Source organism: Oryzias latipes, chromosome 13 (assembly GCF_053564925.1).
Source record: "Oryzias latipes strain Hd-rR chromosome 13, Olatipes_Hd-rR_3.1".
In the NCBI taxonomy this organism is placed as follows: domain Eukaryota; kingdom Metazoa; phylum Chordata; class Actinopteri; order Beloniformes; family Adrianichthyidae; genus Oryzias; species Oryzias latipes.
In genome coordinates, this window is record NC_136249.1 from 15,766,836 (window position 1) to 15,791,068 (window position 24,233).

The 24,233-nt window shown below is 42.0% G+C and overlaps 3 protein-coding genes across 8 annotated transcripts in view; 2 read left to right on the forward strand and 1 right to left on the reverse strand.

Moving 5' to 3' along the window:
- relt (RELT TNF receptor) overlaps nt 1–5,059 on the forward strand; it is a 24,920-nt gene extending 19,861 nt beyond the window's left edge. For both annotated transcript variants that reach the window (XM_023961844.2, XM_011482767.3), the window contains exons 7-11: nt 78–158; nt 382–454; nt 2,686–3,066; nt 3,322–3,453; nt 3,731–5,059. In XM_023961844.2, the coding sequence (XP_023817612.1) occupies nt 78–158; nt 382–454; nt 2,686–3,066; nt 3,322–3,453; nt 3,731–3,734 (671 nt within the window). In that variant the 3' untranslated portion in view covers nt 3,735–5,059. The remainder of the gene's footprint in view (nt 1–77; nt 159–381; nt 455–2,685; nt 3,067–3,321; nt 3,454–3,730) is intronic.
- p2ry2.1 (purinergic receptor P2Y2, tandem duplicate 1) lies at nt 4,585–12,501 on the reverse strand. 4 transcript variants are annotated; one of them, XM_078929491.1, is made up of 5 exons: nt 12,391–12,501; nt 7,629–7,979; nt 6,692–6,860; nt 6,267–6,597; nt 4,585–6,183 (listed from the first exon to the last, which is right to left on the reverse strand). In XM_078929491.1, the coding sequence occupies exons 2-5, from the start codon at nt 7,960–7,962 to the stop codon at nt 5,992–5,994; spliced, it is 1,026 nt and encodes a 341-aa protein (XP_078785617.1). In that variant the 5' UTR covers nt 7,963–7,979; nt 12,391–12,501; the 3' UTR covers nt 4,585–5,991. The 4 variants fall into 4 exon arrangements, with proteins under 4 accessions (XP_078785617.1, XP_020564035.1, XP_078785618.1 ...); XM_020708376.3 differs by lacking the exon at nt 12,391–12,501 and adding an exon at nt 8,884–9,178; XM_078929492.1 differs by lacking the exon at nt 12,391–12,501 and adding an exon at nt 8,884–9,020 and having other exon boundaries at nt 6,267–6,594.
- Nucleotides 12,502–16,934: 4,433 nt separating this feature from the next.
- fchsd2 (FCH and double SH3 domains 2) overlaps nt 16,935–24,233 on the forward strand; it is a 62,800-nt gene continuing 55,501 nt past the window's right edge. The window contains exons 1-2 of one of the 2 annotated variants that reach the window (XM_004075794.5): nt 16,935–17,262; nt 23,870–23,967. In XM_004075794.5, the coding sequence (XP_004075842.1) occupies nt 17,242–17,262; nt 23,870–23,967 (119 nt within the window). In that variant the 5' untranslated portion in view covers nt 16,935–17,241. The remainder of the gene's footprint in view (nt 17,263–23,869; nt 23,968–24,233) is intronic. The other variant, XM_011482766.4, reaches the window with a different exon arrangement.

The window sequence follows — 24,233 nt, forward strand, 5'->3', positions numbered from 1 at the left end:
TGAAGAGCTGCGGACTTTCTGTCAAGTCCTATGATTGGATTCACTTTCCTTTTGTCTGTCTTTCTGTCTGTCTGCAGGTAACAGTTGCCCCCACATGTCTGATGAGGTGAACGAAGACACCATCAGCGTTCTGGTGCGCCTCATAACCGAGAAGAAAGGTGCGTTTGATCCACATATCATCATGTCTCTGGTGGAGGTGACCACATGCTCGTCAGAGAAGGTCACATGCAGCCAAAAACCCCCTCTTTGTTCTTTTCCTTACTCAGCTGCTCTCAGATCGCTGCCATTCATGCTTTAAAGTAAACAGAGGTGCTGCAGCTCACCTGACTCTTGAAAAACTCTACAGTAAGGGTTTTGAGTCTGGACCTGTGTGATTTTCAGAAAACGCTGCTGCGCTGGAGGAGCTGCTGCTGGAATATGAGAGCAAACAGATGAGCAAGGGCTCCTCCATCAGGTATGTCACCACAAACCGCCAATCATGTCGCTGAGGTCACTGCTGACGAGCAGGAAAGGAAAGTTTGAAAGAAAAGAGCCTGAAAAAGTCTGGAGAAATGACTACCAGTAAACAAATTAACTCACGTTTTTAAAAAAAAATTAATGTTTTTCCAGGTTTGGGTCCTTTACATTGATTGAGCCGATGAACTTAAACCAGCTTCATTCACAGCACATTAAAATAGCATAATGCCTTACAAATGCTTCTAAAAACTCCTGTGTAACATGGTTTGGGGAGTTCAGACCACAGTGGAGGCATCTGCTCAGTTTGGCGCAGCTTGGCGGTGACTCAGTCCTGCAGGTCTGAAGTGATGGCGCTCACTCCGTGCTGACAGCCGTCTGGTCATGTGGCTAAAGCAGACGGTCTGCTTCTTAACCCGCTAAGTGAAAATCAACAGCAGGATTGTGGCGTTGAAAGTCAGAATATAATCTAATAATCTGTATTAGTCCACAGCTTTTTTGAATATATCTTTTTACAATTTACTCTAATATTTTTTTCTTTAAAACTGTATTATGTGGCAATGCTCACCATCTTTTTAGTGCAACTTCTTTTTTTTTTTTTTACACACAATGTTTCCACAATGAACCTGAAACAATTGCAAAAATTGAGATCGAACCTTTTTCATGTTTTATACCAGAGAACAAATGTGTAGAAACAAGATAAAAATGCATCAATGCAAACACAAAGCAAAGACAAAACAATGTTAAAAAATTGTTCTGGTAATAACTCTTATTTTAAACCAAAGATTTTAAAGCTAATAACCTTTTTAAAACCTTCATGTCAAACTTCAAATGAAAACTAGAATAATGGGGTGCCAGTGTCATTCCTACATCATTTAAACAGCTGATGTCATTGGCAAACTTACTGATGAGTTCAGAGACTACTAAGGATTAAGTCCATTAATGCTTTAGTCCCAAATGTCCTTAGGGGTGGGGACCCGCTGCCTGCCTGCGAAAAATAATCTAACCTGTATGGGTTACCGCTTTGGTACCGCTTTGTGAACCTGTAGAGAAAACAGGTTCATGCACCACGTACACTCACATCTACTCACATTACTAACTACAGTGTGGAATGAGCGCACCATATGACAGCATCACCTGTATGTCATAAGTGCATGCAACTTCCATTAGCCTTACAAGTACAAATACTTCATGATACACTTACCAGAGGCATGAAAATGGTACGTTCCACTCTCATAACGACCCTTAAGGTGGCCATCCGTACGAGCCAATTCAACTTTCAGAGTTAAATTCAAAAGTGTCTGTTTAGGTCCACTCTAGACTGGGTTAAAACTCTGAAACAGAGTTGGAGAAACACTCTTTGTAGTTGAATTTTAACACAGAAAATGTTGGATTTTTATAACTAGTGTCAATAATTAACACTAACAGTGATTTTTGAATAAATTGTTCAAATTATTTGAATATTATAAGTGGTGTCATATGTTTTGTGATTCCCATTCACACGCTGCTCCTGAACACCGGCACCAACCTATAATCACCAGGAACAATGTGTGGGAGTGTCTGGCCAAAGGATACTTTGGCACATGAGTGTGTAAAGCGGGAATTGAACCTGCAATACTCCAATCAGAGGTTGACCGCTCTACCTCTGCACCACAGCCACCCAAGTTGCCTTTTGAACTGAGCGGGGCCAGGACAACCCAAAAACCTGCAGCCCCCTTACAGATGCATGTGACTGGGGCATGGGATTACTTTTGTCTTTTTAAACACCAACTTTTACTTTTTGTTTATAAAAATTGCACAAAAGTTGTAAACACGCTGAGTAGAAATAGATGGAGAAGAACTTCTAGTAAAGCGTTTTTTCCTTAGTAGTTCATTTCTTCTTTTTTGCAGGACCAAATTTGATAGTTCTGGCTGCAGAATGAGCTTTAATTCCACAATGTTCTGACATGAGGTCCATGCACGGGTCTGGAAACCTCTCAGTTATGTGTGTATGGGGGGGGGGGACTCATGCATGGCCTCATTTGGGCCCCCACAGGGCAGCTCCCTCAGTGAGTTTGGCAGTGACAAGCATTTCCATTCATCTCTTTAGTAGGTTCTGTGGAAACAGATGAAAGCTTCAGAGTTCTGCTGTCAAAGAGTTGACGAAACACCAGAAGAACCAGCACTCTCCTTCAGAGGATGTTGCTGATTAAACTGATGGCCCCCTCCTCTGGTTTGTCTTTCACCCCCCAGGTTCCCCATGCTGTCTCCTTTGTCCACGCTGTGCTCCCTCCCCAGGCCTTGCCTCCATCACTCCCACCTCCACACCATCTCCGGCCTCTCCGGGCTGGCCCCCAAACACGGCTACCGCTGCTCCCGCTGCGCTCACAAAAAATGGCCCGCCGTTCTCATCCCTCCTCTGGATTCCCTGAAGGAGCCCCTGAAGACCCCCCAAACCCTCAAGCTGCCCTCTTTGGACACCCCCACCGAACAGCAGAAGAGACCCTTGCTAGGGGGAGTGTCTGCAGACACAAACCACGCCCCGGCTGTGCCAAAGGCCGTGCAGGACAAGATGGATGGGAGCGAAGAGAAGAAGAGGAAGGAGGTGGAGCCTGCAGTGTTGTCTGTGGGGAGGTGAGCTCCGCCCCCACAGGAGGAACGGGCTGCACAGCCAAAACCTCTGAAACACTATAAACTGACACATTTTGACCAAAACTTTCAACCGTTTTTCTTCTCAAATGAGAAATGTACAGACCGTTTACTTCAGACCACTTTTACTTTCATGCATCCAAACCTCAACAGCTTTTCTCTGTGAAGTATTTTTGATTTATGCAGATTAAAACCTCGTCTACAGTCAAATTTTATTCACTGTCTTTACTTTATCTCCAGATTCCAAGTGGCTCACATCCCTGAGTACAAACCCGTCACCACCGAGAGCAAGACCTCCTCCCTGGAGTACAGGAACTCCCTGTTCGGGGGGAAACCCTTCTGCTCCTCGGCTCCATCGTCTGCTTTCAGAAGGTAACACGACTGATGGAGCATCATCTGACTTTCATTTGAAACCTCTTCTTTAAAGTCTCGCTGCGATGAAAATAGATTTTGGGTGTGTTCTTGAGCCCTTTTTTCTGATGGTGAAGGACATATGGAAAGAAAATTAAGCTTGAAATTGCATTTCTGAGTACCGGTATTTTTTTTCCTAAATCATTGTGAATCAGGAGTGATCAGAGAGGGACTTTGATCTAAAAAAATCGAATTAATTTATGAAAAGTACTTGAAGGTTCCATCCTTTTCTCTCCAGATGAAGAAGTGCAGAAGAAGCCGCTACCTCGAGGAAGAATATGGCATCCTACGATGACTGTCGGGATGGAGCGTAATATTCAGCGATTCACAGAACCCCAGAGCGCCATCTGCTGGAAGAGGTCGTTCCTCTTTATGCGATAAAAGGAAAATAACTGTATTTATTATGACAGATAAACTTCTTTTTTGCTCCAGTTGGACACTAACCTGCTTTAAAAAGTCTGTGGGACAAAATTCTCTGCAACCTTTGAAGGATGTATTATCAGCAGATATTCAGGTCTAAAAAGTTACTGAGAGATGAACAATAACAGATCTGAATCATTCACAATCAGATGGTTTAAATAGTTGTGACGCAAGAGTGAGGGGCTTCAGCTCACCCCTACCCAACTTTCATCAAACCCAACGTGCAGATGACGGAGGGCAGACCAGTAAAAAGCTGAATGTCATTTGATCTGAATCTCGTGCTTTGAGGTCAGTGATCCAAAGCTCGACTTGAGCCGCACAGTATTTCCTGGGGTTCCTCTCGGAGCTTCACGTTACTGTCTGTTTCTTTGGACATGTGAAGGTCCTGACGCGTTTAGTGTGCGTGGAGGTCATGGAGGCCATCAGGGCACTGGCATCTGTTACTTCAGCATCTCAACGTTTTCACAAATGTCAAACATCTTCATGAGCCGTCCTGCTCCTCATCAACTTTCACCTTCTTGATCCGTCAGCTTTGATGTTCACGGGTTTAGCCAGCACTCAGATCTCACAGATTACAGATATTTATGATGAGATGTGCAAAAAGTGAGATTTTATAAACCAACACATGTAAATATGTTTATATATATATGTACATAAGACGACACATTCTCATTTATTTCAGGATTTTTTAATGGACAAAATGGACGGCGCCCTGCAGCATGGGGGCGGAGCATTTATGACAACTCAAATACATTCACTAAACCACCTGACGTTTCACTTTAACGACACGCTGAACAAATTCACTAACAGAAGATGTACAGTCTTTATAAATATTAGAAAGTGCTAAAGTTGGGTGCACATGTATTCACATCCATCAAGATATAAAGCTTTTACATTATTTATACTTTTTCTAAACTTATTTCTGATCATCCTGTCAAAGAAACAGCGGGCAGGATATTTACGGCATCAAGTTACATCTTTTCATTTAATCTAGTCATAGATTAGACAGCATATTTACCATTTATTGTTTGCCAGATGTGTTTTTGTTAAGCAAACCTTATTTTAATGCATTTGTAAAAGTTGTTAATATCATGCTTTTTGTTTGAAGTTTATATTATTGAAATAAAAAAGAGGAATATTTAAAATATTTCTGTGTGTGCTGCTCTTGTCTGTAACAAATATGCTGTTTCATGTTGTATGAAAGAAAGAAACAAAAACTAAAAAACTGGTCCAAAGCTGTTTTGGAGCCATTTTTGCTGGTAAAGTTGAGCGTTTTCGCCCCCTACTGGTCATCTTCTATATAACACCAAACAGCTGAGATTTCACTTCAACACTTAAACATTTTTCTTTTACTTTGACAGATGAACCGCTAAAAAATGTTGTGAATGGACATGAAAGAAATGCTGCAAAGGAGCAATATAAAAATGAGTAACAATGTCATAAGGTAACATTTGTTCATTTTTTAGATGCTGGGACATAAAGTAGGCATGAATGCAGACTTTCAAAACGGTCCTGAGGTTGTCATGAAGTGCTCTGTAAGCTGGAAAGAACTTTCTATGAACAAAAAAAACAACCTTTTCTAGTTTAGTATATAAGAGTATTTTTGCTTTAAAAATACTGCAGTATACTTTTAACAAAACAAACTGTGTAAAGTATTTGGGAACAGATTGCTTCTGGTCAAAACCTATGGTTTAGAGTTGTTTAAATTTAAAGATAAAATCATTAGACACGTCTGTGATGAAAAAGTGATTTTGTAAGGTACTAGGAGTCCAGCTCTCTCAAAACTAGAACTGAATGTTTACTGATGGTAAAAGAAAGAACAGTTTTATTGCTGTCAAATGAATGAAATGACAGCAGACATAAAGGTTAGCGATGTATTGTTCATACCTGGAATTAAGGCTTTCCCAACATCTTCACCTCTAAAGTTCATTTCAATAAAAACCCTAAATAATAAATACTATTTTTACTCTAAACATAAAGACTTTCTCTGAGTTCATGCTATATTTCAGCTTTCTGTTGCTCCAAACAAACAGCCAGAGTGAAACTTTTTCTTCTTGAGTCACATTTGGAGCTTTTGACTCAGATTCGCGTTGTGACATCTGGACTCACAGTTGGTTTGGGTGAAGATGGTCTGCTCTTCCTGATGAAACTGCTGCGGGTGCCTTGACCCGCCAGGAAATAAAGGATGGGGTCCACGCAGCTGTTGGCACTGGCCAAAGGCCTGGTCACCTTGTAAGCCACGCTGGAGGACTCCAACAAACTACAGCTGACCTGATGAACACATCAGACTTTCACACACCCAGCTTTCAAAGACACAAGAAGTGTTTGTTTAAAAAGGGGGTGTCAGCCTTTACCTGTGTTGGATCCACCTTTCTCAGGTATCTCAGAGAGTAGTACAGACTGCGTGTGAGGTGGAATGGGAGGAAGCAGAGCATGAACGCTGCCAGCACGATGATGATCATCTTCACTGATTTCTGCTTTGTCCGTTGGGCTGTCAGTACCTCCCCTCCAGGCCCCCAGCCAGGCTCCAGGAGCTTCCGCACCATGAGGCCGTAGCACACCATCAACACCATGAAGGGCAGCGCGAACATGAGCACAGACACCACAGAGCTGTACAGGAGGAAGTCATCAAAGAGCTCTGGGCTGGTGGTGTCATAGCAGATGATCTGCTTGGTGGTGGTACTTCTGATGGAGGAGGTGAGTCAGTGATTTCATAAAACTTGAAAGATTCAATCATCTGTACGGTGAAAAGTTACAGCATAGTCAGACTCAGAATCACCTCGTTCTAGAAAAGTAGAGAACTGGACCCTGGCAGAACAGGACGCTGGCCCACACTGCCACCGATACCAGCCTGGCCCGACGAGTGCTGACCCAGCTGAGAGAGCGCACGGGGAAGCAGATCCCCACAAACCGGTGCAGACTGATGCAGCACATGAACAGAATGGACCCTGGAACCACAAGGGTTAACGTAGAAACAGATTTACATTACTACAATGAGATCTTCTGGTTCTTTAAACAGTAAAGGACGTTACTGAAGAGCAGACAGGAAACTTCAATCAAATGTGCGTGTGTGTGGGTGTCTGTGTGTGTTGTCAGTTCTGATAGGTCTTTGTATGTTACTTTGAGAACTAATGTGTGTGTGTGTTACTGTGAGTATTAAATGTGTGTGAGTGTGTGTGTTTGTGTGTGTTATTGTGAGTACTGTGTGTGTGTGTGTTATTGTCACTACTGATGTGTCTGTGTGTGTGTTGTTTGTGTTGTTGTCAGTAGTGTACCATAGAGGTTGGAGTAGAACAGGAAGCGGATCATCTTGCACAGCGGTTCGGTGAGTGTTTGTGTGTGTTGTTGTTAGTAGTTGTATGTGTCTGTGTGTTGATGTTAGTAGTTGTGTGTGTTGTGTGTGTGTTGTCAGTAGTGTACCATAGAGGTTGGAGTAGAACAGGAAGCGGATCATCTTGCACAGCGGTTCGGTGAGTGTTTGTGTGTGTTGTTGTTAGTAGTTGTATGTGTCTGTGTGTTGATGTTAGTAGTTGTGTGTGTTGTGTGTGTGTTGTTGTCAGTAGTGTACCATAGAGGTTGGAGTAGAACAGGAAGCGGATCATCTTGCACAGCGGTTCGGTGAGTGTTTGTGTGTGTTGTTGTTAGTAGTTGTATGTGTCTGTGTGTTGATGTTAGTAGTTGTTTGTGTTGTGTGTGTGTTGTTGTCAGTAGTGTACCATAGAGGTTGGAGTAGAACAGGAAGCGGATCATCTTGCACAGCGGTTCGGTGAAGGGCCAGTCGTTCTCATCGGCGTAGTAGAAGATGAGGAAGGGCAGCGTGAAGATGTAGAGCGTGTCACACATGGTCAGGTTGAACATGTAGATGGTGGAGGGCTTCCAGTGCTTTGTGCGGAACACCATCACAAACAGCGCCGTGAAATTCAAGGCCAGTCCGACCACAAAGACCAGGGTGTAGCTGACTGGAAGAAGAATGAACTTAAAGTCCTCATTGAAGCGACAGAAATCACTGCGGCTGTTGTTTTCTGTGAGGTTCAAGCCGGAAGCATTCATGTTGGAAGTGGAAACACCTGAAGATGAAAAATGCCAAAAGGAAAAAGGGGAGAATTATGCTGCTGTTTACTCCATGCAAAGCCGTTTTCCACACAAACACATAGGGATGAATTTAAACACGAAGGGAAGAGAAAACAATTATATCAATCTTCAATAATAATTATAAAGACCTATTACAAGTAGTTCGGATTAAAACTGAGACGTGTATTTTTATTGACATCATTTACAAGGTATCTTTGTTCATTTGTCGACCATAAGAGTAATGAAAATGTATAAATAACAAAATATTTGTCACACAAATATAATTAATTCAAATAATAATGTAAATATATGCTTTTTTTGGGTAAATACTAAAAGGAATATTTATTGATTTCTGAACCATTAGATCTTGTATTTATTTACTTATTTCAGAAATACATGCCCTAATATCTGATAAATGGCAAATTAAAAAAATAGTTGCTCATAAAAGCAATTTACCATTTATTATTAGGTCATAAAATCATGAATTTAAGTCTTAAATTATTACTAACATCATCATACAGACTGTTTTTTTATGTTTTTATTTTCCTCTGGAGTTTGGTGTTGACCTCAGAGATCTTGATCCCCACTAAAGATCATCTTCTGAAGCTCAACTCATAGGTATGTCCAAAAACTCCCAAATTTGTAATGCAAATCCTGAAGAGAGTACATTTCCAACTGTTATTCAAGCAAACTTATCTAGAATTTTGTTTTTTCATGATGTCAATCAGCAGATGGTTGATTAGAGGAATGACTTTTGGCTCAAGCAAAACCCTCCAGGCGTTCTGTCTTAATGTGTCTTTGCAAACCCCCTTAAGGGTTGAGCTTATCCGAAAAGCTCAAGTTCAAACCTGTCATGCAGAAACAAACAAACAAATCTTCACAACTGGTACGTCAACTCACCAGCAGATGCCAGATTTACAAGGTTCACTGCAGAAGGTAAAGCTCTCGTCGTGCTTCTGGTCTTTTATCCGTATTGTTCTGTTGTTCTTGGATTCATTGACAGACCCAAAGTCAAAACTGCATTTTTAAATCAGTTAAATCGAATGACTGGCTGTGATTCCTTCACTGTTCCGAAAAAAAACCGGAGAAGTTCCTGTCTGTCTCCGCAGTCTGTCCAGAAAGGTTCAGAGGAAGTTTCTCGCTCTGTAGGAGCAAAGATCGACTTACTTCTGAGGTGTTCATAACTGAGATGTTTGACTTGCTGTGTGTTGAGGTTTGCTGCTTTAACAAGCTGCAGCCTGCAAACCTCAGGTGTCACCAGGTTCCAAGAACGGGCCGCGATTCAGAGAACTGTAAACCGCCCACACACCCACAATATCACAGATTTATGAAGATGATTTAACGTAAAACTACAGGTTCCTCATTTTTAGACGACCTTTACAACACTTTTGATGTGATTTAGTCTTTGTGAACTGGATCGATCACAGCGGCAAATCTGAAAAAGAGCTGTACTTTTGCCCTTGGGGAGTTGAACCTGAAGACAATTTTTTAAGATAAAGTGTTTTTTTCATTATTCTAAAGAAGAAATCTGACCTCTTAACCTGAATTCTCAAAAATCCAAATGATTTTTCTGCTCACACAGACTGATGACAGACAGATGAATATCAAAAGTTCCCGTCCCTTCGTCACTTGAAGGGGGGCAAGATTTTGTCCTGGATGGGTGGGCAGGGACATTTCAGGTTCTGTTGTTGGACATTGGGGGGGCTGGTAGGGCAGCGGGGTAGGACCCTGGGGGTAGCTCAGGACCATTGGGCAATGGTCATCTGGGGGGTCTTCTGCTGGAATCTGGGAGCCCAGTCTCTGGGGCAGAGACATTTCAGCGTCCTCTAGCTCTTCAATGGCAGACATTTGTCTTTGGGTGTTTGGTGTCAGATTGTCTGGGGGGGGGATGAAGGTTCTCAAGTTCCTTCTCCATGGGGAGTTTCTGTGGTTGCCTGCATTTTTGCACTCCCCAGTGTCTGTGTGCGGGGGGGGGTGAGGTTCACTCCTTTTTTATACATTCAGCAGCATTATGGTACAATCTGACACACACTTGCCTGAAAACACCAGTCTGCTTGTGTGTTTGCAGACAAGCCTGATGTACAAAATCTGTGTGTGTTTGTGCAGAGAACAGTCAAATTATTCCCAAAGTAAAATAGATAATAGTAAGATATAAATAGTAGTTAAAATAGAAAACATACTAATGATAATAATAATAATAATAATAATAAAATGAAACAAATAAAAACACATAGAAACCCAGCACATACACATCCCACAAGTACAATAAAAATAAATCGAATTATTTGCTACTAAGATTTATGAAACCCAATGAAAACATGTGGACAAGTAAAAACTACATCTTTACTAAAAAGATGGGTTTGAAGTTTTTTCTTAAAAACCTCCACAGTGGGTGAAGCCCTCACGTCCTCAGGCAGATGAGGCCCCCCAGTGCTGAAATGAGGCCCCGCTGTGGGTTTTAGTTCTGACTTTTGGGACCCCCAGCAGACCTGCACCTGCGGACCTGAGGGCTCTGGGAGGGTCATAAACTAAGAGTAAATCTGATAAAAATGAGGGGCCAGTTCCATTTAAACCTTTATAAACTAATAAAAGAACCACATAGCTGTGTGTGTGTAGTTGTGTGCGGTTGTGCACACGAGTGCAGCTCTTTTGTAAGCACACTTTTAGGACATTTATGAAGTTACGCTTTAACCCATAAGAACCCAGATCCAGTTTTTCTTCAAAATAAAATGATGTGTATTTGACCACAAACCAAGTGGACCACAGAAACCATTTCTGCTATTTTCTGTTACACTGATGTCACTATAGGGTTCTTATGGGTTAATCAACTTTTGCAGTATAGTTTGGAAATTTCTCTCTGATGTTTTTGCTTTGCTTTACCTCTCCCTTCTTTTCAACCCATTACCCCCCTCCCCACTTTAATTTGGTTAGCATGCTCCTCATTCATTCCTGCATTTCAGGAATTAAAAAAATATTCTGAGAATCTGAAAGATGCTAAAAAAAAACATGTATAATTTCAAAATTCAAGAAAAACTGAAATCTTTCTCATCACGGATATACAAAGATAGAACTGCTAGTTCAATGTTTTATGGAGGCTTCTGAGCTTTGAGAGATTGGGAACAGATCAACATCAGAAGATGAGTTTAGAAGAAATTCTTTAAATTTCTGCAAAGACATTTTACTTCCCCTCTAGATTCAAAGCTCTGACCTTCAACATCTCCACCAGCTTCACCTTTTTTACCTCCAAACATAGAATCGGATTGTTAAAAAAATTAAATCCATCATTCTCTGTCTGAACCAAACAGGTCCTCAGGTAGCCCCCACTGTGCTGCACACCTTCTTTACAAACCTGCCCAGAAAAACATCTACAAGAAATTGTCCATCTCCATAATAATGACTGCTCTTTTTCTGTTTTGCTCTCATGTATGTTTTTATGGTGAATTTAACTGGGTTTTTTGTTTTGTTGACTGGTTTAAAAGAAAAATGTCGGTTTTTACTGGAACAGACACCGAAGTCTTCGATTTGATCTTCTATGGGAAAATGGACGTGAAGAACCATCAAAACCCGCTGTGAGGCCGGCATGAAGGTTCACCACACTTGTCAAGATTTAGCAATTTCAATAGAAATGCCAAAGTTTACGTTTTTCCAGCCGTGTTTTTACATCCTTCAGCTAAAGGTCTGCACATATTCCAGGAACAGTTGTGCATTTATTAACACCCTAGCAAAAGCGAAAAGCCACATCCTGCACGTGTTAGAAGCTTTAGGAACTCCGGAGGAAGTTTAAAGATATTTAAAATTGGAAACCAAAATACTGAGCTAACACTGAAAGAAAAAAACAACAACAAAACAACAACATATTATCACTGAAAACTCAGGAATTCTCTTTCAGATTATTCATAGACGAACTAAAACACAAATGTAGAAAATGTATTGTTCCAATCTGTCCATGTGCTGCTGTAAATGTACAAGTGTAATATGTTCTTCAAAGTCAGTGTCAATGCTGAGCATTTATTATTTTCTTTAGTTACACAACTTCAAACTACATTTTCTGTCTTAGAACCAAAGAGGCAAACATTCATGTTCCTTTCAAAGTAAAATACTTTTTTCCCTACCTCAGTCTGTCAAAAAAAAAAAAACCAGTGTAGATATTTGGGAGAAAAACAAAATCATGGATCAAATAACATTCCAGGAAAATCCAAGCAGGAAAAAAGAAATACCCAAAAATGGAGGCCAGCTATTTTCTCCTGTGTGAAAAGGTTCGCTTGTGGAGCAGTGAGTGTGCGAGCACCAGTTCATCTGATTGTGAGGTGAGAGAGAGAGCATTAATGTCTTACCTGCTGCAGAAACACACTGCATTAATGATTACCTTCATCCTTAACATGGAAGCAAGAGAAGGAAAATGCTCACCGTTTTGATTTCCTCAGTCTTTGCCGGTGGTCAATCATCTTGGTTCCCTGAAGTTATTTCATCTTTTTTCTTTTCTTTAAAGACATTGAGTGTTACAGGAAAAGTTTTTGCTAGGAACCAAACCAGAGATTGTCCTCCTATCAGCATCATTCTAACCCGGGTGAGCACAAAGAGGAACTTCCTTAACTCCACCTTAGAAATTATTCTAAGGTGGAGTTAAGGCGTAAAACATGGAAGAAAAGTCACCCACTGATGTGAAACAAATTAACTGAAATGATTAACAATCTTTCACCTTCACGGCTATATTTAAATCAAACGTAGGAAAATAATGAGTCATTTCTGTAAAATACAGGCTAAGTCCCACTGGACTATTAAATGTTTCATGTTAAATGTCTTAAAAGTTTATTGTTCTGATCTGCTTTAAATGGGATGTATAAGCAGTCGACAGCCTCAGGGTTTTTGATCAGCAACGGTTGCCAGATGTGTTTAAAGTTTCACTACAATCATCTTCTGATGTATTTCCAAAGCGGTCTTTTAATTATGATTATCCCGTTTTAACACAAAAAACAAACAAAAAAATGAATTAAAAAAACGGTGTCCTTGTTTAGGACATAGTTTCTGCAGAGCTGCAGTGATTAAGTAGAAAGTCACCTTTGAGTTGTGGGTGGGTATGTTGGTGCGGAGCAACCCCGACCCCCCTTTCCCTCTCGGTTAGTGAGAGCTCTCTGTTTCTGCACTCTCCTGCTAGCTCACAGACCCTCACACCCCCAACCTAACATTAGCAGAGCAACAAAAATGGCCACCAATATCAGAGCTGTCCAGCCGAATATCCAGTTTAGAGCCAGATTCCAGCTCAGACGAGGAAAATAAAGGCGTTCATGGATCTATTTGTTTACAAGGGGATGCATCTGAATGAAGTGGAGCAGGGAGCTTGTGGACCTCCCACCATATTTTCTATGTCACAAAAATTATCTTTTTCAAACTGCATTTGTACTTTCATTAGCTCTTGATTTACAAAATTTGAATAAAGAAATATTCAGAAATACAAGTTTTAGCTTGATTTTACTAATATATTTCCTCTATCAGGACAAAAATACTGCTAAAAATACCAAAAACACAATCTTCATCTGGTCTCTAGTTCTGGCTCATAAGTTAAAAATGATCCAAAGTGATTAGGACTCTTACTGATTCTGCTGTTCTGTTCTCAGTCTTCTGATTAGTTTTGTGTTTTTATTTCTGCCCCATCTCCCTGTAATCGAGCCTCATCAGTCTCCATTGTGGACCAGAGCATACGTAGGGCTGCTTCTGCTCACCCCGCTTCATTTGCTGTTTTTATTTTGTTGTGATTGTGAGTGTGAATTCCTGAAGGGTACAACTGTGTATGATTACTCTGCTTGTTTTTTCCACCTCCTTTTGTTTTTCTTATTTGTGATGTGGTTGGGGATATTTGTTTTCTTGTTTTTAGGTAGTTTTTCCTAAAGGAATTTGGATTTAATGGACTGCTCACATGAGGATGGAAGAAGGAGGACCCTGTGGTGTGGAACTAGTTCTATGGAGGTTATCTTCCCCTGTTAAGAGTGTTGCCAATGCCTTTTTCCCCTGCCCCTTAGGACAAACCTCCAAATACGTTTGTTTCATGCTATGTTCTCAATGTGGGGCAATGGAAGTTTTTCTTTGAAAATGGAAAATCCTTGTTTTATTTTTCTTTAGTCCTCTCCAGGTTCTGTTCCTTCCTGTTCTTTTCCACTAACATGCTCAGTAGGGAGGACTACACTGTAAATTCTGCTGAGGAAGCCAGTGACCATCTCTAAGCAGGATTATGACTCTAATTATAATGAATACAGCCCTTCAGAAAACTGTAGTCCCAGTTTTTTTGCACACTTCATGATTCAATCCAAACCAACCCAGTTTGAGGCAGTGCTTTGTGAATAAACAAGAATAACTATAGTTGTCATGTATATGTATATTTCTCTATAACTCGTTAATTTGGAAAGCTGGGTGGCCGTCAGAATACAATAGAAAATAATTTATTATTACAGAATCAATGTCCAAATGTCAACACCAAAAGAAACAGGAGACAAAATAAAATTCAAATACAACACAAACTGCGAACTTAAAAACTCAGATATCTCTAAATGTAAAGTTAACCTCCTAAATTCTGGAGGTTTTACGACCGCGCAGGCTCACAAACCGCAGGAGGTGCTGGGCCGTGATCTTCTTCTTTCTCTTTCGGCTTTTCCCATCAGGGGTCGCCACAGCGAATCATCCTTTTCCACCTCATTCTATCATGAACATCTTCTATCCTAACATTAGCCAACTTCATGTCCTCTGTCAAGACATCCATGTATCTCCTCTTTGGCCGTCCTCTTGCCCTCCAGCCAGGCAGCTCCATCTCCAACATCCTTCTACCAATATATCCACTATCCCTCCTCTGAACATGTCCAAACCATCTCAGTCTGGCTTCTCTGACTTTGTCGCTAACACAGGCAACATGAGCCGTCCCTCTGATGTACTCGTTCCTTATCCTGTCTAACCTGGTCACTCCTAAGGACAACCTCAACATCTTCATCTCCGCTACCTCCATCTCAGCCTCTTGTCTCTGTCTCACTGCTACCGTCTCTAACCCATAGAGCAGAGCTGGTCTCACCACTGTCTTGTACACCTTTCCTTTGAGTCTTGCTGACACTTTTCTGTCACACAACACTCCTGACACTTTCCTCCACCCGCTCCAACCTGCCTGCACTCGCCTCTTCACCTCTTTTCCACACTCCCCATCACACTGAACTGTTGACCCCAAGTACTTAAACTCCTGCACCTTCTTCACCTCAGCCCCCTGTAACCTAACGCTTCTACCTTGATCCCTCTCGTTCAGACACATGTATTCTGTCTTACTATGACTGACCTTCATGCCTCTTCTTTCCAGAGCAAACCTCCACCTCTCTAGCTGTTCCTCCACCTGCTCTCTACTCTCACTGCAGATTACAATGTCATCCGCAAACATCATTGTCCAGGGAGATTCCTGTCTTACCTCGTCTGTCAGCCTGTCCATCAGCATAGCAAACAAAAAAGGACTCAAAGCTGATCCTTGGTGTAGTCCCACCTCCACCTTGAACTCCTCTGTCTGACCTACAGCACATCTCACCACCGTCATACTTCTCTCATACATGTCCTGAACTACTCTGACATACTTCTCTGCCACTCCAGACGACCTCATACAGTACCACAGTTCCTCCCTCGGCACCCTGTCATACGCCTTCTCTAAATCTACGAACACACAATGCAGCTCCTTCTGACCTTCTCTGTACTTTTCCATCAACATTCTCAAAGCAAAAATGGCATCAGTGGTGCTCTTACGGGGCATGAAACCATACTGCTGCTCACAAATCTCCACCTTTTTCCTAAGCCTGGCTTCCACTACTCTTTCCCACAGCTTCATTGTGTGGCTCATCGACTTTATTCCTCTATAGTTGCTGCAGTTCTGCGTGTCACCCTTGTTCTTAAAGATCGGAACCAGAACGCTTCTCCTCCATTCCTCAGGCATCTTCTCACTCTCTAGAATCCTATTGAACAACCTCGTTAGAAATTCCACTGCTGTCTCTCCTAAGCACTTCCATACCTCCACAGGTACGTCATCAGGACCAACGGCCTTTCCGCTCTTCATCCTTTTCAGAGCCTTCCTAACCTCATCCTTTCCAATCTCTGCTACTTCCTGCTCCACAACAACCACATCTTCCTCCCTTCTTTCCCTGTCATTTTCCTCGTTCATCAGCTCCTCAAAATACTCCTTCCATCTTTTCTGTACACTCTCCTGGGTTGTTAGCACCTTTCCATCTCTGTCCTTAATCACCCTTATCTGTTGCACGTCCTTCCCATCTCTGTCTCTCTGTTTGGCTAGCCTGAACAAGTCCTTTTCTCCTTCCTTTGTGTCTAACCTGTCAAATAGCTCATCGTAAGCTTTCTGTTTGGCCTTTGCCACCTCTCTCTTCACTCTACGCTGCGCTTCCTTGTACTCCTGTCTACCTTCCTCAGTCCTTTCTACATCCCACTTCCTTTTAGCCAACCTCTTCCTCTGGACGCATTCCTGTACTTCCTCATTCCACCACCAAGTCTCTTTACCGTCTTTCCTCTTTCCAGATGACACACCTAGCACCTTCCTACCTGTTTCCCTGATAATCTCTGCTGTAGTTTCCCAGTCATCTGGAAGCTCATCCTGACCACCCAGGACCTGTCTCAACTTCTGCCTAAATTCCTCACAAGTTCTTCATTCTGTAGCTTCCACCACTTGGTCTTCTTTTCTGTTTTCCCTCTCTTCTTCTTCCTGACCTCCAGAGTCATCTTACACACCACCATGCGGTGCTGTCTGGCTACACTCTCTCCTACCACCACTTTTTGGTGCTGGGCCGTGATGTCATCGCTTATTTGTCCCCGCGTGCTTCATTCGGCTTTAGCTGTCACGCGCTTTTTGACCGCACGGTGGCGCCGCGGAGCTTCTTGACGGACAGGGCTCTCCGTCAATATACCCCCCCCCCTCCCGCTGCTCTTTATTCCCCGCCTGCCCTCCTCTGCTCGCGGCCGCGCAGGACTCTCGTATGGCAGCAGCCAAAACAAGTGTGTGCGGCGTCTCCCCGGAGCTTCACAGTCCAGCTGGCTATCTATCATCAATCATGGCGGCCGAAGTGGAAGTTTAACTCGCGTCTTCCCTCCCTTGTCGACCGAGGGGAGGATTTTTCGCAAATTTTTTTTTTTACTCCAAAAGAAGGAAAAAAAAATCAGCCTCGCGCTGATTCGGATATCCTTTCGGAATTACTGCACATCTCACCGGGGAGATACCATTCATGTCAACGCTGCAAAATGCAGCCACCGCCGCGGAAGGTGAGTGATCTCCATCGGTCCGTTAGGTCGGGGCGACAACCGCAGACACACGGCGGCGGCGCAGCCGCACATCTGGACGCGGGTATAGCCTCTCTAAAAAAGAAAAAAAAGAGGGCTGCACGCCGTCTGAGGGGGCTTAAAATCCCGCCAGGGGGGGAAGAGATGCACCGCTAACCAGCATTAGCAAGCGAGCTAGCCAGGCGAGCGGAGAGGCTCTGACACGCGCGAGTGCATCTGTCCAGCCGTCAAACAGCCGCGAGGCGCCGGAGGAGACAAAGCACCGCGCCGGGGAGGCAAAGGGGGGACGACCAAAAAACATCATTTGAACGTTAACACGCGCGAGCACTGATTTCTTAGGAGACTGTCTGTCTGTGCAACCGTCGTTGCATCTTCATGCGATTTCTGTGATATTTGAGTTCCCATTCAAAGCGTCAGTCTCTGAGAGAAGTCGTATGATTTTAACACGAGGAGACCGTCAAGCTCTCCGGAGACATCATAAAGCGGGGGCCATGTCGGATCCACGGTTATTGATTGTCCCTTTAGACCCCCCCCACCCACCCCCGCCATGCAGTAGAGACCGCTTCTGTCAAACTCCTGCTCTTCATTTAAATCCAATGGATCGAACTGATGGAAAAGATGAAGCCTGATGATCCACAGAGCAGAAGCTTCTGAGATGTTTCACGAATGCCTGCATGGTTGTAGGATAAACACGGACACGTGGTTTTATTTATATTTTTATTTTCGGTGAGTTTGTATGTCATTCTTAGAGGTCAGGGTGATACATGTGTTGATACCTGGTTGTTATGGCGTGTGGCATTAGAGATGCAGTGTTTTTCCCCATTAATTTGCGCCAATTGCGATTATTTTTAAGACATATATATATATAAAATATGCAAACAATGTATTTGATAAAAAGCTCTATTTTCAAGTTGAAACTTATTAAAAGTGCAGTTTTTTCTTCTCCTATATTCTTCCTCTTTTAAAATAAAGTGTTAGTTGAATGAATGGTGTAGGACAGGCATGTCCAAAGCCTGGCCCCTGGGCAACCGGCCTTCAAATTTCTTATCTGACTGCAAGTTCCTGTCATAAAATCAATACTATGCAGACTCCAGCACTTTCTAAATACTGCTGGTACGATTTCTTGATTATGATTTGCTAAAATATGTGGCCACACTGTCGCAGGACCCTTTTGTGACACATTCTGGCTCATTTCTAAAATGTCAACTGCGTTTTGTACTTCTGAATAATGATTAGATTATTTTCTTGTTCACGTAATTTACATTTCGAAGTTAACATTGAACGTTTAATAATAAATTATATGTAACATTTCATAATATTGACAAAACCTCTTGTCTTCAAATACAAATTCAAAGTAATTATGGTAAACATGTATTTACATCTATTTCAGTTCTATTTGAAGATATGCAAAGTATAATAGTTTATTTGCATTTCATGTCATTATAAATGTTCAAAGAATGCAAGGCGATTGGTTGGCCCTCACACATTTTCACTTCACCAAATCCTGCCCGCTGCTAAAAGTGTGGACACCCTTGACAAAAGAACAACACTGTAGGAGTGAAGAAGTAAGCATATTTGAACTACTTTACATATTTTATTCCTCATTTTGAAGATTGAACTATCTTGAAAAATCGGCTTGAATTAGTTGTGAACAGTCTTCTGATAGGACAGCATACAGGAACCTCTGTACAAGCTCTAGCCAGTGTTTTCACTGAGGTTCTCTGCTTCAAATATGTGTTTGGCTACTTTATGATGTTAAAAAGATACAATAAAGGGCTAAAAGTGCCACTCAAAAGTAATTAGAGTACTGTGTTCACATAACAGCAGTCACTGCCTTCTTATTTTGGATGATCGCCATGATTGCCATCAAACACAATTTTTTCTGCCACGCAAGACAAATCCAAGCGAAGCAGCTAATTGTAGTTGTGGAGAGCCGTAAATTTACACCATATCACTTCTGCAGCTGGTAATTTGTTTTGCCGTTGGCCTGTTTTCAGCAGAGGAGTGTCTGTGTTGATCTGCTTCAGAGCTGAACCAACGTTCTGCCTGTTAGCTGCCATCTAACTGTTGCAAAACTGTCATTAGTCGTGTTTTGAGCCCCGCTAGCGTGTTGGAGCGGAAGATTGGGACAGATATGTCAGCGTGTTTTTAAAAGACATTTTTATTTGAGTGACTGTACAGCAATGTTGCCATTTTTTTGTTTATTTGAAAATGAGATATTGTACTATTTGTGTAACCCTTGTGCTATCCAAGGCACTTTAACATTGGGAGTTGGGTCATTTAGACCCACTAGACAGTGCTCTGAACCTTTTTTCTTCAATGATTAGTGATCTTCACTGGTGTCCATGGATTACATGAAATCTTTCCACCTTTATCCACCTTTGTCATGGTAGGGAGAACACGTCAGTGTAAGGGTGGGGTCATCTAAGATAGCACAAGGGTTAAACTTCTTAAAGACCCACTCCAATCATCTTTTGATCCATTGTCAAAGCATTCCCAGTGGTCTTTTAGTTATGATTATGGTGTTTTCAGACAAAATCAAAAAACCTGTGTAGTTTTCTAGGGCATAGTTTCTGCAGAGCGGCAGGAGTTCATTAGAAAATTGCCTCTGAGTGGTAGGCAGGACCGAAGTAGCCCCTCGCACCCAAAACCTAACATTGCCGGTGCAACAAAAAAGAAGCTATACAGTTTGAGCCAGATGCCAGCTCAGACGAGGAAAAGCTAAACCTACATGGATCTACTTATCTACTGGTGGAAGCTATGTACACACCGCTTTCCGCAATGCTCGTTCAAGCAGCCACTTCCACTGAAAAGTCTATATAAGCGCGCGTTTCAAGCTTCTGCGTCCGAAACTCTTCCGCTCCCATGTAGCTACACAGCTACACTTTTTTTAGGACAGTTTTTGGGCTCTATGTACTAAATGCATAGCCATTAAACGCATACAAATTTTGACCAATCAGGTACTGGGATTTGAAAGTGACTCTGTGAAATTAATCAGACTCAGAGTTTAGCTGGTTTATCTGGTGAACCCAGACAAGGCGACTAACCTGACGACGCCTGTGTTTGTTTTTCAAATAAAATAAACCAAGGCCACTCTCCTGACATGATGGAAATCCATATCCGCCATTGCATGGGTGCTAGCAACCATTTTGACAAATCACACCAAGCCTCTTCCAACTGCAGGTGGCAGACGTGTGCTAGTAAACAGTAGAAAAAGAAGAAGAAGCCCCTTCCTGCTTGTCCACTGTGAACACTATAGGCTTAAATGTGTGCGTTCAAAAGTGCACATCAAATACCCGGTGTGTATGTAATGGAGCAGAACAGAGAGATCAGCATATTTTTTACATAACAAATATTTTTCAAATGGCATTTTTTTGTCTGCTTGCGATTCAGGATTTGAATAAGGAGTCAGAAATGCAACTTTAAGAATAATTTTCTTTATATGTCCTCCATCTTCAGAAAAATGCCACAAGAACATGTTAAAAACACCATTTTCATCCAAGTGAGTCTGTAAAAGTTACAAGTTGGCTCCTCGATCATCACATAGTCTGCTAAAACGAGAGTCGTCATTGCAGTAACAGGTCAGGAGTATTCCTGCACATGAGAGGAAGTTCCAGCTTGTCGTTTGATTCTATGTTGTCTTCAAGTAGATGCATAACAGGCAGTTTCCATGCTCCTCTCTACCTCAGCTCCTCATCCTCTCATTATCATGTATCCTCTGGTGCCCTGAATGTGCTTCTACATGCCAAGTCATGTCAACACCAGAGCCTGCAACTTCATATTTAAAGCTGACTGGTTTTTGCTCCGGTCCTCTGTGTGATTCTAGGAATCTCCTCGTCCTTTATCATGTTCTCCTAAAATACTTTCAAAGGCTGCAGCACATTTGTCTTAACATCTGATGTGATGAAGCTGGTCAGTGCACTCAGACTTCACAAACCCAGTCAATGCTGAGTGTCTGGTTGTCGGACACAAGTAATTCCTCTGCTGGCACGGCATATAAAACCCCTCATGTTTCTTCTCCGTGTTTCAGCACATCTGCTTACAAACTGAGCTCGTTGGAGTCTTGTATATTAGTTTTTATGTGGCTTGGATTAAAGATGGCCGCCTCTGGGCAGACACAGGCGGTTTATCACCACACATCACGCTTCAAGACTCCCTTCATTTATCTGTGGAACACATACACGAATGGGATTCAAACCTGCATGTTGATCTAAGGAATTCCATATTTTCAACATAGATTAATTTACCTCGATAAAAAGCTATTATTCCACGTAACAGTGGCGAAACCCAGCCAGCATGGACCTCTGGTTTCAGACACATTTTCCACCAGACGGTGCAATGCAACCCCAGTCCTGCCGAAACATTTCCAGTTTTCTTTAGAGAACGTTTGTGAGGACATCTTTGGCTTCAGGATGTTCTCCTTGTGTGTCGATCACGCTGCCTGTCTCTCCAGCCCGTCCTTGTCAACCAGCTGCTCTCTGTAAGGAGTTGCTGTCCTGCTCGTCACACCATGTGTGTGGACCAGAGATGTGGGAAAAGGTTCTATTTACTGTATTTACTGTGCATGCTGCCACAGATAATACTCCATCAGTAGAGATGATTATTCTTTTTTAAACTCTGTTAAATCGTATAATCCACATACTAATGTGTAGCTGGTCTAATCATGGGAATAATTATAGACAGTTGTTATGGCTGCTGCAGTCTTTTAACTCTAAGGTTCAAATGATGGAAAGTAAAGGTTTAATGACGAGCTGTAAAAGAGACATAAACTCTGATAGATATACGTTTGTGATCAAATTAATGGTTGTAGCTGGAAGGCAAAGTGGGATATTTATATTTTAAACTCACAATAAAGTGGAGAAACCTCACATTTCTACTGTTAAACTATATTCAGGATATTCCTGTGCTCCTCTGCAAACATGTGCTGTGGCTCTTTCTGAATATTCTCGCTGGTTTGTATGGAGTTTTTGCAGGAATCACTAGGGATGCCACATTTTAAAACCCAACTGTATGAAGTGAATCATCTCTACTGCTATTTTGAAAAGTGGCAAACAACTGCTGTGCTAATTTTAAGAAGGATTTTCTATTTATTGTTTTATCACATCACACCAGGTTGAGTGTTGGTGAACTGAAAGCTTTATCTTCATTGTTACTCGCTTGTTAGTAAATCCCCCCAAAAAAAAAAAAATTCAAGGTTTGAACGGAACTGTGAGGAAAGTGAACGATTGCATCCCTAGTGTATTTCAGCTTCTTGTCTTTTGCCTCAGTTGACCTGTGCCTGTGTGTCTGTCTGTACCTGCTGCTGGTGTGCCCCTGCTCTGATAAACACCTGTCCCTCCAGAGTCTCAGTGTTGCGTTTGTTCGTTCGCCGTGTCATGTTAGTGACTGGCAGTGCGTTGCATAGAAAGTTGTTGATTGTTTTGTCTGGAAGCGTCATGAATTTGGTGAATAGGTGGTGGAATTTACCCAACATTCATAGTGACCTTCACAGTAATGCTGTGCAGAAGCTTGTCTTTGTATTCATATTTCACGAGTTTGCTTTGGGACTTGGTCTGCTTTAGCACAAGACGCTTCAGTTCTGTGGGGGGAGAAGACAGTCCAGATTTGTCCTGAGATGCTCACTAAGGTGGTGTGTCTGCTGCTGAGCAGAATCCTCAGTCCTCCCATCTTTCAGTTGAAATCCACCATTACAAATAATTACAAATACCCAACGCCAAATGATTACTGGTGGGGAGTGTGTGTGGATCTGTTCCTCCATTTTCACCTGATATAAACATGTTTACAAGCTCTTATAGAGCACACGCTTCAGTTTGGGAAGGGCATGGATCAAAGATTCACAGGTTTACAAGTTCAATATAAAGGCTGAGAATCGCTGGTTACACAAACTCTGTCAATCAAATGTTTTGAACATTAAACGTTAGACCACTTACTTTTATCTTATTGGTCAGATTCTAACTCAAATAACTTGCTCTACAGAAAAAATCTCATGAAATTTTTTAAAAAATATTTTAAATTATCAGGAACATGTTCAAAAAAGGTATCAGACCAATAATGGTTGTTCTGACAAATAGGATGACTGAGTAATAGCTGTTTATTTTCCTATGGAAGTCTAAGGGATTTTGGCTTCTTGCAGCTAGTGGTTACTTCCTGTTTGGAACACCTGTGGGGAGGGGTCACTCAGTCCAGTTCTTTTATACAGTCAATCGATCTGGTCTTCGGGTTGGTTTGTTATTACCCAACATGCATCTAAATGGTTCTGGGCTTTAAATGAGAGGATGCAGAGTTCTGGTTTTTATTCATGTGTTTGGTAATTCAGGGCATTATTTATTCCAGAAATGAGAGTCTGTTCTGCCATAAAGGGATAATGGATGGATGGGTAGATCATTAAATATTCATGTTCATCGTTTTGATAAAGAAAGAGGTTTTCTTCATATTGCACAATTCATCGCTACCAGAAAAACAAGAATGTCATGTTCCATGACCTCATAGTTTCACATTTATTTTGTATTAGCGCGTTTGCTGTTGGTTTGTTAAAGAGAAGTGGAATGAAAACGTTACACATCCTTTGTTTTTGCTCTTTTTTTAACAGGTCAAAGTGACACAGGAGCTGAAAAACACTCACACAGAGCAGATGACAAGGCTGCACTTTAAACATCAGACTGAATGTGACCTGCTTGAAGATATGAGGTATGAACACGTCTCTGAAACACGCATCTGACAGAGTGTACAAGTGAAAAATAAAACTCATCACACGGGAATAGCTGACAGTTACAAATCCCTGATAGAAGAGACCATGGACAGAGCGAGAAAAGAGGATGAAGAGAGCAGGATTTATGGAGAAGTGGCATGAGAAAAGGAGGAAGAGGAGGAGGAGGACTGTCATGAAGCAGAGTTTTCAATGTACAAAGGGTCAGGAAAACGATGAAGGAATTTCCTGCTGCCTCTTTCCTGCT

What these genes read in the sequence shown, in the direction of transcription:
- p2ry2.1 (XM_078929491.1), bottom strand. Translation starts at nt 7,962, where the DNA reads ATGAATGCTTCCGGCTTGAACCTCACAGAAAACAACAGCCGCAGTGAT. An exon ending in GTTCTACTCCAACCTCTATG is followed by an intron (nt 6,861 to 7,628) that starts GTACACTACTGA and finishes TTGTGGTTCCAG; the next exon opens with GGTCCATTCTGTTCATGTGC. An exon ending in CTCTACTTTTCTAGAACGAG is followed by an intron (nt 6,598 to 6,691) that starts GTGATTCTGAGT and finishes CTCCTCCATCAG; the next exon opens with AAGTACCACCACCAAGCAGA.